Source organism: Neopelma chrysocephalum, unplaced genomic scaffold, assembly GCF_003984885.1.
Source record: "Neopelma chrysocephalum unplaced genomic scaffold, ASM398488v2 Primary Assembly neopelma1_61, whole genome shotgun sequence".
In the NCBI taxonomy this organism is placed as follows: Eukaryota; Metazoa; Chordata; class Aves; order Passeriformes; family Pipridae; genus Neopelma; species Neopelma chrysocephalum.
In genome coordinates, this window is record NW_020897716.1 from 2,272,459 (window position 1) to 2,288,320 (window position 15,862).

The 15,862-nt window shown below is 38.2% G+C and overlaps 1 protein-coding gene across 1 annotated transcript in view; it reads left to right on the top strand.

Annotated features, from left to right (window-relative positions):
- BIRC6 (baculoviral IAP repeat containing 6) overlaps positions 1 to 15,862 on the top strand; it is a gene marked incomplete at its 3' end in the record, with an annotated part of 65,970 nt that overhangs the window by 17,861 nt on the left and 32,247 nt on the right. The window contains exons 3-10 of the mRNA XM_027681643.1: positions 4,437 to 4,574; positions 4,996 to 5,189; positions 6,753 to 6,864; positions 8,159 to 8,241; positions 9,404 to 9,626; positions 9,724 to 9,884; positions 11,545 to 11,603; positions 12,299 to 13,693. Of these exons, the coding sequence (XP_027537444.1) occupies positions 4,437 to 4,574; positions 4,996 to 5,189; positions 6,753 to 6,864; positions 8,159 to 8,241; positions 9,404 to 9,626; positions 9,724 to 9,884; positions 11,545 to 11,603; positions 12,299 to 13,693 (2,365 nt within the window). The remainder of the gene's footprint in view (positions 1 to 4,436; positions 4,575 to 4,995; positions 5,190 to 6,752; positions 6,865 to 8,158; positions 8,242 to 9,403; positions 9,627 to 9,723; positions 9,885 to 11,544; positions 11,604 to 12,298; positions 13,694 to 15,862) is intronic.

Genomic DNA, 15,862 nt, shown 5'->3' on the forward strand with positions numbered 1-15,862 from the left:
ATGGTGATGTGGGGATGATGGAAGACTTCCTGAGGTGCAGGCTGATGGAGAACTTCTGTCTTCTTTAAGCTGACTTCCAGCCCAAAGAGCTCAGCAGCATCTGCAAAGCAGGATGTTAAACGCTGCAGGGCTGCTTCTGTGTGAGCGACAAGGGCGGCGTCATCAGCATAAAGCAGCTCCCGGACAAGATGGTTCAGGGTCTTAGTGTGGGCCTTCAGTCGCCTTAGGTTGAATAGGCTTCCATCAGTACGATATCGAATGTAGATACCGTCCTGATCATCGAGGTCTGCCGAGGCCCTTTGAAGCATCATACTGAAAAAGACTGTGAATAGGGTAGGAGCGAGAACGCAGCCTTGTTTCACACCATTCTTTATTAGAAAGGGCTCAGAAAGTGTGTTGCCATATCTGACTTGGCCGTGCTGATCCTCATGAAGTGAGATGATCATTTTAAGGAACTTGGGGGGACAACCTAAACGTTCCAAAATCTGCCAAAGACCTTTTCTGCTCACAGTATCGAAAGCCTTGGTGAGGTCGACAAAGGTTACATAGAGACCTTTGTTCTGTTCCCTACACTTCTCTTGCAGTTGTCTGAGAACAAATATCATGTCTGTGGTGCTCCTGTTGGCTCTGAAGCCACACTGACTTTCAGGTAGAATTTCTTCTGCTATAGCGGGTATTAGTCTGTTCAGGAGTATTCTTGCCAAGATTTTGCCAGCAATGGAGAGCAGAGTAATACCACGGTAATTTGAGCAGTCTGATTTAGTACCTTTCTTCTTATACAAGGTGATGATGACTGCATCACGAAGGTCTGAAGGTAGTTCGCCTAGTTCCCAACAGCGCACCACAAGCTCATGAAATTTAGCATGGAGTGCAAGGCCCCCATGTTTCCAGACTTCAGGTGGAATTCCATCAACCCCAGCTGCCTTGCCGATTTTCACCTGCTGTATGGCCTTGAGGGTTTCTCCTAGAGTGGGGGCAGTATCCAATTCGTATTTCACTGGTTGTTGTGTGATGGACTGAATTGCTGAGTCTTGTACTACACGGTTGGTACTGAAAAGAGTCTGAAAGTGTTCAGACCATCTATTCAGAATGGAGGTTTGATCTGTCAGAAGCGTTTGACCATCTGCACTGAGTAGAGGGCTTTGGACTTGGTATGTAGGCCCGTATGCTGTTTTCAGGGCCTCATAGAATCCTTTGTGATCCCTGTATCTGCACATAGTTGAGTTTTTGCAGCTAGATCGGTCCACCATTTGTTCTGGATGTCACGGAGTTTCTGTTGGAGCTTGCTGCAAGCAAGACGAAAGGCTGTTTTTCTAGCGTGACAGGAAGGCAGTGCAAGATGTGCTTGGTGGGCGGTTCTCTTCTTCCTCAACAATTCCTGGATTTCTTGATTATTTTCATCAAACCAGTCCTTGTTCTTCTTGAGGGAGAACCCTAAGGATTCTTCAGAGGATTGCAGGATGCTACTTTTAATATGCTGCCAAATTGTTTCGGGAGAGGAAACTGCAGAATCTGTGGAATGGTTATCAAGCTTAGTTTGAAGGTTTGCCTGGAATCTTTCTCTTACTGTGGCTGATTGGAGATCGTTAACTTGGAGTCTTCTCCTTGGGATACTGCCCCTCTTGGGTTTGAATTTGAGATAAAGGTTGAGTTTACAGCGCACAAGCCGATGGTCTGTTTGACATTCTGCGCTGGGCATCACGCGGGTATGGAGGACATCGCGGACATCTCTCTGTCGCACCAAGACATAATCAATGAGGTGCCAATGCTTAGACCTGGGGTGCATCCAGGTTGTCTTCAGACTATTTTTCTGCTGAAAGATAGTATTGGTGATGGTGAACTGTTGCTCCGCACAGAATTCTAGCAGAAGTCGACCATTATCGTTGCAGTTTCCAACACCATGCTTGCCTAATACTCCTTTCCAGGCTTCAAAATTCTTACCTACTCTGGCGTTGAAATCACCAAGGATAATGATCTTATCATCTGCGGGCACCTTTTGGGTAAGACAGCGCAGGTCAGTGTAAAATTTATCTTTTTCAGCAGGGTCAGCTTGGAGAGTTGGGGCATATATACTGAAGATGACAACGTGTTGCTTGTTGTTTAGTGGAAGGCGTAGGGAGATAATGCGGTCAGAGTGACCTGTCGGCAGATTTTCGAGTTTAGGGACAATGGAGTTTTTGATCATGAAGCCGACACCTGAGAGATGTTTTTCGGTTCTGGGCTTACCTGACCAGAAGAGTGTGTAACCGGCACCATGTTCTCTGAGGCTGCCTTCCTCGTGAAGGCGAACTTCACTGAGAGCAGCAATGTCGATGTTGAGACGACCCAGTTCATGGGCAATTAGGGCAGAACGTCGCTCAGGACGACCACTATTGGCAGAATCGAGCATGGTTCTGATGTTCCAACATGCTAGATTTAATTTGAGTACACCTTTGGAGGCAGGTGCATGCCTTTGACTTTTGCTCTTTGTGCGACCGCATTGGAAGAAGATGCCCGTCGGTCTGCGGTTAACCAACCGGGTGAAGGTGGAGATGAGCTTTGTTTAGGCCACCTTTTCTAGGCCCCTCTCCGAGTGGAGCAAGCAGTGCTGTCCTTGAAAAGGCTGCTTGGTCGTTCAGGGTGCTGCCCCAAGAGACTCTCATCTCCGTCAGTCTCAAATGACCAATATCCTGAACCGCCTGTATGCAGGGTTGAGTCTGCGGCTCCCAGTGCATCTTTCACCTACCGTTTCGACCCTCGCCCGTCGCTACAGGACTTTTTGCATGTGGGTAAAGCCTTCAAGCCTGCGCAATGGATTTTTTAGGTGAGATGCAGTATGCGCGGAACTGAACCCACCCTTTAATCCTGAGGTTCATCTGCCAGGGCCGAGCAAGCTTGGACGGTGGCAGCGAGGTCCTCAGGACGTAGGTTTGATTAGAGTGACCTTCTCTGAGATGGATGGCCTTCCAGGGCTAAGCGAGCTCCATCTGCCCGGGTTTGGGATGAGAGTTGTCCTTCTCCTAGGATGACTGCCAGAAGGCTAATGAGCTCATCCTGCCCAGGGATGTAGTTTATCTGGTCCTATGGTTTTGACCTGTCTGGCATGGGCGACCCTACCGAAGGCATGAACCCTCGCCAGCATAGCTCGCAACCACACAGGGGTACATAGGCTAGGAAAAATTTAGTAAATATTAAGCAAATATCATACAAATGCATCAGCCTGTCTCTTTCACCCTAAAAAGGTCAGGAACTTTTATCCAAGCAAGAGTGGGTTTTTTTTGTTTGTTTCTAGAACTTTTCTGTGAATTTGTTAATTTAAGTAATCTTTTAATATATTTGATCTGCTGGTAATGCAATGCATTCTTTATGCATTTTTAATTGGCAGCACTGAGAAGTTATGAAGCAACCTCTATGCTGTTTTCAAGTCCCTGTAGAACACGGTAAATTTAGGAACTTCCACAATCTATCTCTTATTCTTCTGTCATCCGCAAGAAATTTGGAGAGTATGAGATGCCACAAGAATTGTAATTGTCTTTTTATTGAAATCCGAGAAACAGATACAGCCCTAGCTACGGGACTGGTTTGCCTTATTTCTGTCTTTCTTTCCCTGAACTTCCCAAGGATATAACCAAGGGACCATTTGGTCCATTCTGTTTGGAACAGTTTGTGACTGACTGGCTGTTGTCCTCAGGGAAATATTTCCCTGTGTTTGTAACTTGAAAAAAATTCCTGTAATATTTTTCAGTAGTTAACCCACCTAACAGCAGATATAGAATACTCTGTGCTTTGCACATAAAGCATAACTTTAAATCTTACCTGTCAACGTGAAGTTAGTAGACAGAGGGATAAGCTGGAAACGAATGAGACTTGGAAGAAAAAGTCTATAAATGGATGTTTATAGCATTCTTTTTTAGCTGCGTTATTTCTGAGTTTTAAGAGTTTCTAGTTTCTAAACTAGCCTGGGTTTTTTCTGCCTCACTTTTCAGCTTCCTTGTATTAGCATTGTAAGTAATTTACCTCTAATTTTATTGCAGTGTTGTTCCACTGTCATCTAGCTTTTTGAAGATACAAAGCTACTCAGGAAAATGTCACTTTTTGTCACAGAAAAATGCTCTCACTTTTTTTCTGTAAAGCTGAATGAATCCTTTTGAAGAGAAAGCATTGGGCAATACATGTCTTCAGTTATAGTTGTTTATATGATTGACTTGTTTAACATTTGGTAATATTGCCCTTGAGGGAACCTGTAGTAATTACTGTCATTATTGCTGAAGTTTATCTATTGATTGGCCTACAAAATAAAATTTGGAACAGCTACTCAACTCTGGGTCTTTTATGGGAATTATGCTGATATAATATATGATAAAGTAGGTCATTTCCTGAAGTAATGACACAGTTGTAATTCCTGTCTGTAGTTGTTCAATGTGGATGCTAAGTTTTCTCACACATCTGCATTTTAGGCTCAGCAGCTGTTATCTGCTTGCATAGAAAAAGTAGATGTTTCTAGCACAGAGGGATATGACTTGTTCATCACACAACTGAAGGATGGTTTAAAAAATACCTCACATGAAACAGCAGCAAATCATAAAGTTGCAAAGGTAAGAAATTGCCTCTGTACTGTCTGAATGGATTCCCGAGTCTAATCTGTGTGTCTACCATTATTGAAACATACAAAATGTTTGACTTAGTGTGGTGGATTTTGTTTGAAGACAGTAGAATATATTATGTTTCTTACTTCATCTGTATGAAGCTTCACTTGTTAGTTAGGAACTAGCCTAAACAAGGTTAGTTTCTTGCAGATAAAGTCAACTAATAAACCCAACTGAGCTTAAAATCTGAAATTACTGACTTTCCTTGCATTATGTATGTGTTGGTTTTGTCTATCTGTTGCTGTATTACTTCTTGATATCATGGGAGCATGGAAGACGTGTGTTTGTTTTTGGTTTTGACACTTTTGTGATCTGTTTGTTGTTTAGATGTTACAATTTTAAAACTCAAACACTTCTTTTCTTAATTTAGTGGGCAACGGTTACGTTCCACCTTCCTCATCATGTTTTGAAGTCTGTCGCCAGTGCCATTGTAAATGAACTCAAGAAGATAAATCAAAATATTGCTGCCTTACCTGTAGCATCCTCTGTGATGGATAGGTTATCTTACCTCTTACCCAGCGCACGACCAGAACTTGGTGTGGGACCTGGTCGATCTGTGGACAGGTATATTAAGACAAAATAAGGGATTAATTTGACCCCTTATTTGTATCAGAATAAGCTCTTAGATGACTTTATTTGCCAAAGGAATTAGTCCTGTTCTGTATTTTGTTGCTCTTATGCATACAGGTAATTAACTGTTTAATGCACAATGTACAATACATATTACTAAACTTAGCGAAGCCTTTATGGATGCCACAAGACTATTTCGGTTTCAACTTTATTGCCAGGCAAATTGAATTCACTTTGCTCTTAAATCCAACATATACTAACAATTGCAGCCTTAAATACAGCTTTGCAGAGCATATATATGCTACTTCGGAACCTGTTAGTCACCTGCTAAGTGTTTGGAGTCAGAGAAAATTTTACCTGAAATTGTTGCTTCACCTCTTTCTGATCCAAGTTATAATGTATAAACAAGCAAGGAACCCATTATTTTAACCTTCATAAGCTAAGACTAATTAGAATAGTGATAAATCTTCTAAATCTATAAATTAATTCCTTCTTGAAAGTTTCTATGCAAATATTATTTTGCAAGCACATTATCATTTCTTACAACTCAAACAATTTACTGAAATTGATTTCATCTCTTACTTCCCCTTCCCAAGCCTCCAGGTCTACCTGTACCTTGCCATATTGTATTTTGATTAGAGCTCTCCAAGATCTGTCTCTTAAGGTGGTATAATGTCAAGTTAAGACAGCCTTTATGTGGGCGTTGCTAGAATAGATTACTTCCTTGGCAGGAATATACCCATTCTCTTATAAAACAGCAAAAACCTTCTTAAACCGAGGGGCAGAAACATGAAGTGAGGCACCTATCCGTCTAATAGCACTAGTGTTTGGAATGATACTGGAGAACAAAATTCTGTGAAGGGGAAAGAAAAACTGATACTCATTTCTATTGTACTGTTGCAGATGAGGGACATACACTGAGTGAAGGTGGAAAAGAGAGGAACTTCTTTGCTCTGTAGCTGTTGAGTTGCAGAGGAGTTCATGTTTTGTGACTTAGTTTGCAATTTTTAAGTATTATAGTGTGTTGTGAGTTAGGAATGTTGGGGAGGTTTGTACCGTGTATTCAATTAAGCCTAAAATATCACTTTAGAGTGTTTTTAAATATGCATATTCGTATCTGTTCAACTAATAAACCCAAATTTTTGCAGTAGTTGTCATGTTAAAAAAAGCCCAATTCTCTAGTAGTTCTATTGGGCTAGATTCTCCATCTGCCTTAGATGCAGTGTGGCTTTGGGTATCTAATGCTATTCTGCAGTTAGACCAAATAGGCTACCTGGAATCTTATTTTATTAATCTTGCTTTTAAAGCTTGTAGGTTGATGTGTTGCTTTCAGTCTTTTTCTGGGGATGTACTTTGGGCACCCAAGTGAGGGAAGTTTGTAACTTTTCAGTAATGGTTAATTATATTTTGAAGTATAAGTTGTAGTTAACTGTGGTATTTCTAACAGTTACTAAAACATTGAAAGTATCTCATAAACTAATCTCATTAATTAAAAAAGTTTAATTTTATAATTTCAAGTGTCAATTTTGGGTAATGTAGAATTTTTCACCTTTCTAGGTCTTTGATGTATAGTGAAGCTAACAGACGGGAGACATTCACTTCATGGCCTCATGTGGGTTATCGGTGGGCACAGCCAGATCCTATGGCTCAAGCTGGGTTCTATCACCAGGTAAAAGGTTCAGTTGTTCTTAGTATTTGTTCCTGAGGTGAAGGTCTGAGGGGGCAGGGGAAAAAAGGTGTGGGTTCTTTGTTGTTTGGGGTTTTTTTTGATGGATTCCTTCAGTGATGCATAAACCATAAAAACTTTGTCATTCAGCGCTTTTCGCTTTTTAAATTTCAGGGTTTTTTAATGCCTTGAGAATGCTTCTCTTTTTTGTACAGATCACAGAAAACACTGTTCTGAATTTCAGCATATAAAACATCTCTAAATATCAGATTGATCTGAGTTAAACAACAATTATAGAGATGAAGTTGGTTATGTCGAATCTCTTTCTCCTTGTTAGATTGTTGAGTAAACATCCTTTTTATATTACAAGTAAAGCAAAAAAAGCAATAAGCTTGACATTGGAGTTCTCTAACCATACTTTCTTAGTAGAACTTACACTGTATTGTAACAAACAAAGGTCCTCGATCACATTAAATTGTTAGGCTTAGTGAATAAATACAGCCTCAACGCTTTATTTATATTTATATTTATATTTATTTATAACGCTTATATTTGCTTATTTCTATTTTTCATTCTTTGAAATTATTTCTACTGTAAAAAAAATAATTATGGTATAGATTTAGATAATGACAGGTGGGCTAGATAATGACAGGTGGGCAGTGCCTCTCATTTGACAGCAATATTGTCTACCTCATGTCAACTACAAAGCCTGATAGGTGCAAGTGGATAAAGTTTTTGGAGGATTTCTTAAACTTGCACAGGAGGAGAAATGCAGGAAATTCATATATTGGAATTGCGTCTGTATATTCCCAAACATGTCTTGAAACGAGGTCATGAGAATGCTGAATTTTAGGAGATTGGAAATTTCCATTGTTTTTCCTCAGTTATTTCAGCTAGTAACAACTGTTCTTTGCATAGGAGTGATAGAGAATACTTTTATATTTTTTAACCTGTATTTATCCAAGCATGCAGAGGTACACTTATTCTGCTGCAGTTCTAAATTTTTTGAACCTTGTGAATTTTTTCCAAACTAAAAAAAGTCAGTTCTGTTCTATGTCAGTGGTTTTTATGTGATGAGTTGCATGGATGTTGGCTCTGAATCCCTTCTATAGTAATGTGGTGTATCCTTTTTTATTTAATGTGAAATACTGCCACTTTATAGTACATAATTTTGGCCTTGTATATGTTTGATGTGGTGCTTTATTATGTCACTAGAAGAAAAGACTTGATCACCTAGTTAAAGTGTTCCGTAGTACATAGATGTATAAATTTCAAGTGTTTCTTCTTATTTTCATAGCCTGCTTCATCGGGAGATGACAGAGCCATGTGCTTTACCTGTAGTGTGTGCTTGGTGTGCTGGGAACCTACAGATGAACCTTGGTAAGTTTAATGATGTTTGAAGTAGACTTAATTTCATGCTGAAGAGGTTGGAAATCCTTGAAGGACAAAAATCAACATTATCTCGGTGGGATTTCTGGTGAGTTTAGGGCATGTCATTGACAAGAATGGGTTTCCAAAATGATTCCATGGAACAAATCACAAAATGGTTTACAGTAGTAGGTCAAATTTCTGTATAATACTAAACCCAAAAATTGTAGTTGGTTTCATTTTTTAATGCTGATTTGCTCTTTGATTTCAAATTGTTCCATGAAACAATTTGCAGGGATCTAAACTCAATCTTCTGTATGATTGTGACTAGATCACATCTCTTTTCAAGTCCATGAACTCCAATGGCCTTGCAGTGCATATTTGCCTTTTATGTAAAGTTGCAACACCCATTACTAGTTTCCCAAATCATAAAATTGTGCATAGTGACAGAAATGCAGGACTTTATATTGATTGAAGAGTTCGTAACATAATATTTGTCTTGATTATTTAGTAATTTATAATTGTTACTTGAACACATCAGATTCCTGACCTTTTGGAAACCTTTCCTTTATAATATTGTCTTCATAGTCTTTGTCTACTCCTTTCCCTTGTGACATAACGTTTACAGGCATTTTGTAATTGTGTAATTGTTCTTTCATGTCTCTGCTTTAGTTGTATATTGAAATTAGGGCTTTCTTCATGCTTCTTCGTCAATATGTCATTCAGGACTGTTTTCAATTTTCATTTGTATAACTGTGAATGTAGAACTAAAGGTAAAACATGGCTTCTAAAGTTACTTATGATATCTCGCTCGTAAAATTGGAATTCTAACGTACATTTTGTAGAATTTAATCTGTGCTTTACTTCATGAGGACATGCCTATAGAACAATTATGTTTGTTTAATGGACTATTTATATTAATAGCACTGTGTGTAGATTCATCCATTTGAATATGAATGTGCATTGAGTGATCAAAGGCTTTAATACAGTCTGCTCTTGAGAATCAGCAGGGAAAGCTGTGTTAGTAGCTTCAGAACTCTCTTGTGTGGTTGACTGCAATACAGTTCAAACAGTTCATTTTCAGCTTTACTTCTAGGGCTGAGCTTGTATATGATGTGTGTATTTTTCACAGCAAGAAATCAATATTTGCTCTCTTTGTTTTTAATGTGAAAAGGTCTGAACATGAGAGACATTCCCCAAACTGCCCATTTGTCAAGGGTGAGCATACTCAGAATGTACCTCTTTCAGTCACACTGGCAACAAGTCCAGCACAATTTCCCTGCACAGATGGCACTGACAGAATAGCCTGCTTTGGATCTGGAAGCTGCCCTCATTTTCTAGCTGCTGCAACAAAACGAGGAAAGATCTGCATATGGGATGTTTCCAAACTTATGAAGGTATGCAATATAAACATTCAATTTTTATTAATTATTTACTGATTAAGCATGTCTCGATTCAAATCAAATACCTCTTCTGTTTTCTGTTATTTCTCAGGTCCACTTAAAATTTGAAATCAATGCATATGATCCAGCTATTGTGCAGCAACTTGTGTTATCAGGAGAACAGAGCTCAGGGGTTGACTCAAGGAGACCAACACTAGCATGGTTAGAAGATTCATCTAGCTGCTCAGATATACCAAAATTAGAAGGAGACAGGTATGCCAATCTACAAAATTAGAAATAGAAAATGCTGCTGTGTAAGTGGTAAATGCCATTTAGTTGTTATGCTTTGTGAAACAAAAGATTGCTAAACTTTTTTTTCATGGACATAATATTTTTAGTCATTGTATATCTGTAAGCAATTCAACATTTGAAAAACAGTAGTCTAAATTTCTATTTTTAAAGCCAGTTTCCTGCTATTCCAGTTTGTATACTCCTCTAGCAGAGACATTGCAGATCTCATTTCTGCCCTGTGCTAGTGTTTCAGAGGCAGGTTGAAAAGAGAAAGGAATATAAGTTTTGGATCAGTTTTTGGATTTTTATTTTAGTTAGGAATTATCCGTTTCAGGCTTTGAAAGTAAAGGCTAGTCATGGACTTCTGGAACACACTTTTCTCTGATTGCTTCTCCGTAATTTCTGCTTTTGTCATTCTGAAAACAAGTTACATGGATGTGCTAGGAATTTATACTTCATTGTGTACCTTTAATACATGTGTACATACTCTATAAACAATTAGACAGTCCTGTTCCAAGCTTTTGGATAAGCTAGAGTGTGCCAATCCTCCGAAAGAGTCACATGAGAAAAATAGTATTCTTTCATTTATGCTTCTTGCAGTCTCTTACTGGGAACTTCTTTCTCATATTGCCAAAACTCAAACAAAAGAGTGAATAATTGTTGAAAAATTCAGGATGAGAGGTATTTGGGGAAGTCTTGCTATTTTTCCGAATGTTTCTTCTTAAACTTTAGTATTACAGAAATTAACAGTGCTGCTTCATGCACAGGAAAGTAAATCTTTGAGTTTAAGCTTGGTGAGATACCTACAGTACTGCAGAGCAAATATGAAGCTCTTCTGAAGAGACTATGTAGAAACATGGGCAACATCAGCATGTGGGACCTAACAGCTGCTTGGAGTTCTGCTGTAGCTTTAGGGCTGTGAACTCCTTAAGAATTAAAGAATTAAACCAATTTTAAGAGTTGGATGAATGAAGGATAGTGCAATCATACTGCTCAGAACTAAGATCTTTTACTTCAAAGTATTGAATTCTCTCTGTCATGTTGTGAAGTTGATCAGGTTTGGACCAAAAAAGATCTGTTTCTTGAATGTGAGGAGGAAGCATCCAGTTTGTTGAAATTTGAGGATCTGACTTGGTACTGTGAGTAGTTATACCTGAAGCTGCAAAGGCATTACTGTTCTTCCTGTGTGTAAGGAGCCTGTAATAGGAAATAATTTCTTATATCAGAAAAGCCAGATGCATAAATTATTAATATATTCTTAGAATTACTAAATGGCCTATTTCTCTTCAAGAGGTTTCTTGAACAGAATCTGCTTTTATCAAAAAATGATTTATCTGGTAGTATTTTTAGAAGCAGTACACTGGCTTTCATTTTAATTGCATTTATGTCTGAACTGTAGGAAATACAGTAGTAGAATGAGGCAAACAGAAAGCTGGTCTACTGTTTTGATAATGGAGGAAAAAAGACTTTATGTTTTTAGTGTCTGTGATGAACTGATCAGTGGTTCTACAGTGCCAACTAAAAGGAATGTCCAGTTATAATAAACATTGGTCTTTTTACAATTTTTAAAAATAAATTAAAGATAAGCATGCAGTTACTGTATACATGGTGTCATTCATGCATTTTTTTTTTTTTTTTTCAGTGATGACCTACTGGAGGATTCAGACAGTGAAGAGCATTCCAGATCAGAATCTGTGACAGGTAGGTTATATCTGATCTATGTAATAGTTTAGAGGTCAAAGGGGAAATTGTTCTTCTCAGGCTTTTAAAAAAGATTTGTCAAAACCAATGATACTGAATTCACCATATTAGAAAAAAGGAAAAGGCTTTACCTTGAAAGCAGTGCTAGTATTTAAGTCACTGTTTGTGTGGTGGAGAGATTACATAGAGAAGGAAAGAAAAACCCTACTTTGTTGGTTAATAAATGTCTTATTTGACAACAATCATTGCTTATCTTGCTGTCAATAAAGCACACAAATCGAGATAAAAGAACTTGCTTGGAACAGGAACAAATTACAGCTGTACAAAACCCTTTAAGTTCAGGGGGTTGCCAGAAAGAGTTCCTATATCTTGATTGTTTCCGTGAGGGTATGCACTTCAATAAAGTATTTCTCTTCCTGAATAAGTATTTCATATGGAAGCAGAACAGTGCTGTGCTTGGTGTTCTTGTGTCATTTTCTTAGAGGTTTAATCAGAAATTTTGATGGGAGGGAGGGTTGCATGTTTATTTTCCATAATCCAGTTTAAGTCTTGGAGTAAGGATGAGCAAGTGGGGAAAAAAAAGAGCATGAGATGTAAAGATTTTATTTTTTTTTCAACAAACATCAATATGTGCAATATTATTCCTTTTTTTTTTTTTAAGCATATGTATTATGTTCAACATTTTTGCTTTAAAGGGCACACATCACAAAAAGAAACTATGGAAGTCAGCCTTGATATAACAGCTCTCAGCGTTCTTCAGCAACCTGAAAAACTTCAGTGGGAAATTGTTGCAAATGTTCTGGAAGACACGGTTAAGGATCTAGAAGAACTTGGAGCAAATCCCTGTTTGGCCAACTGTAAGAGTGAAAAGATGAAGGAAAAACATCTAGAGCAACACAACATTCCCTTTCCTTGTTTATTAGCTGGAGGTCTATTAACATACAAATCACCTGCTACCTCTCCTGTTAGCAGTAACTCTCAGAGATCACTGGATGGTTTAAGTAGGACTCGAGGTGAGAGTGTCTCGGAACAGGGATCAACTGACAATGAATCCTGCACTAATTCAGAACTGAATTCCCCTCTGGTAAGGAGGACTTTGCCTGTATTATTGCTATACAGCATTAAGGAGTCTGATGAAAAAGCAGGAAAACTCTTTTCACAGATGAACAATATTATGAGTAAAAGTATACATGATGATGGTTTCACAGTTCCACAGATCATTGAAATGGAGCTGGACAGTCAGGAACAATTGCTGTTACAGGATCCCCCTGTGACTTACATTCAGCAGTTTGCAGATGCTGCAGCCAACCTAACATCTCCGGACTCGGACAAGTGGAGCTCCATGGTTCCCAAGCCTGGGACTTTGGTTCAGTGCCTGCGTCTGCCAAAGTTTGCAGAGGAGGAGAACCTGTGTGTAGATTCAATCACACCTTGTGCAGATGGAGTTCATCTGTTAGTAGGACTGCGGACTTGTCCTGTCGAATCTCTGAGTGCAATAAATCAAGTAGAGGCCTTGAATAATTTAAATAAATTAAACTCAGCACTATGTAATAGAAGGAAGGGGGAACTAGAATCAAGTCTCGCTGTAGTGAATGGCACGAGTATTGATGTAATCCAGCATGAGTCACCAGCAGATGTACCAACTCCTTTAATAATTCAGCCTGAACAGAGAAGTGTTAGTGGTGGATACCTAGTACTTTACAAGATGAATTATGCCACTAGAGTAGTTACTCTAGAGGAGGAACCAGTAAAAATCCAGCATATCAAAGACCCCCAAGACACAATTACCTCAATGATTTTGCTCCCACCAGACATATTGGATAATCGAGAGGACGACTGTGAGGAGCCTGTAGAGGAAATACAATTAACTTCTAAAAATGGCAGTGGGAGAGAAAGAAGATCTGAGATCTCTACTCTTGGACACCTGGTAATAACTACTCAGGGAGGATATGTAAAAATATTAGATCTTTCGAACTTTGAAATTCTAGCCAAAGTGGAGCCACCTAAAAAAGAGGGCACTGAGGAACCAGATATGTTTGTCTCTGTGATATACTGTTCGGGCACAGACAGATTATGTGCATGCACCAAAGGTAAGACTATTCTTTAATTCTTTTTTTGATTATTGATTTTACTGTATTTGGATTATATTATAGAATTTAGAACCAAAATTTCAGAACAGTAATAGGCAAATTTTATTGAATTTACATAGAGTTTAATTCTGGTCTAGGAAGCATGGACTCGAGTTAATTCCTTACCTTAAATGTAGATTTTCGTCTCTAGAATGGCAAGAATTCTTGCATGTGTCCAATGTGTCCAATGGCCTTGTAGAAGCACAGATTTTCTTAAGTCCAAAACAAATAAAAGTAGTTCTTGTGAGTAATTATTTCTGTGCTAAAGAAATCACATTTCTGAAAGATGTCTCCTGTCTGTAATTGATGATATTCAAGAAGATAGAGAAGATAGTGCTTTTATAACTTATTCCAGTGGTTATTTGTATCTTCATTCAGGTAGCACGCTGCTGGTTCTGCTTCAGCTTTTTGCAGTTGAGATTGTACTTTCTTGAGTGTGAGAGCCAGATTATCCATGCAGGATTATTAAATCTTTTTTTCCAAATGAACACAAGATATTTTGGGGAAGGAGGTGCAGGTAGGAGTTGTTCAAGTTCAGGCAACAACTACTTCATAGAAGTCTTTAAACCACCACACAACTCCCACTTCCCTTGTGTCACATTGGACCAGAGGAAACGGCTCTACCTGTCACGCGAATTCCTCCACACACCAGTGTTTTATTTAGTTCTCCTGCAATTGAACGCGGCTCTGGTAGAAATGCTTAGGCTCTCAGAGGGGCTCAGCTGATGGGATGATTCATACATTGCAAATTAATTCCCACCAATATCACGTTGATTCATACATTGCAAATTAATTCCCACCAATATCACATTGAACTTTCTCTCTACTAGAAGAATTTAAATCAATACCTTTCCTTCTTTGGAAATCACATTGATGACACAGTCCTCCTATGAGTTGTTAAATCAGATTTACCTGTTATTTCCAACAGATAAAGTCAAGCGTAGTGTAAAAATCTCAGTTTTGTTAAGGGCTCCATGTTTATCACTTACCTACCAAGAGTTTTAGAAGTGGAGATTTTAGATTTGCTTATCAAATATGAATGAAAACATTGTATGTTAGCAACTAGTATTTATGTTTGCAGATTCCCAATGGTAACATTCATATTTACTAAATTGTTCTCTTTCCATAACTACTTTTGAAGAAATGTCTGTTAAACCGTTTCAGCTGTATTTAATAATGCACGCTTCTTCCTGGTTAAAATGGAACTGAAAGGTTAATTGCCTTTGAAAACTGTTAGTATATCATATCCATGTCATAATGTTTTTACCTATACTTAGCTGATCAGACTGCAATCTCATTACAAAGAACTTCAAACCTTGCTAAGGTGTTTTTTTTTTATCTACAACATTGTATTACTATTAATTTCTGTCTTGCATAAAATCTGTTTTATCTTTCTTGATAAAAGTTAAAGGGCTTATTGTTACTGTGCATTGTACTTTCCTATCAGGTGTTATTGTGTATGGTAGTTACATTCTTGTAGCATTTGCTATAATCTAAACCTGTTTTGAGACATGGAGTGTAAGATAACAGGTCTGTTGAGTTGGAAGCATTTATTCTGTGTGCGTTGGAGTATTTGTCTCTGCCTAGACAACCACCATCTCTGTTACTGACTGGAGGATACTTCATCTTCCTCAAAACAGACAAGCACATCATTCTGCTTTTTCAGTAAATCTCTCTGAGTACTATAATATCCATCTAGCAATTTATAAATAGCTTTCTTGGGACTTCTTTTGTTCTTGCTGCCTTGAAGATGACTGAGATTTGGGGCTTTTTTTCTTCTGTAGTCCAGTATAGCTACAAGTATCCCTCAGCCCGCAAGTTTCCTATTTTGAATATAGTACTTTGATTACTTAAAAAAAAAAATCCATTGATTATTTTTATCTCTTATTTACACCCATTGCACCTCTGGTTGGAACTTCCATCTTCTGCTCTGCAATCATATTTAAAATGGACTTTGGAATTTGTTATTTTTATTGTATAAATGTCTTTAGAAGCTTTCAATTTCTAGTCCTTATTTAACATTTCAGTCACTTTTTCCGGTGTAATTTTTCCCACTTTCGAGAAATTAAGTCCCAAAGCCATCATAAATATTTAGTGATCAATGTCCATTAGAAGTCTGGATTTCAGGAT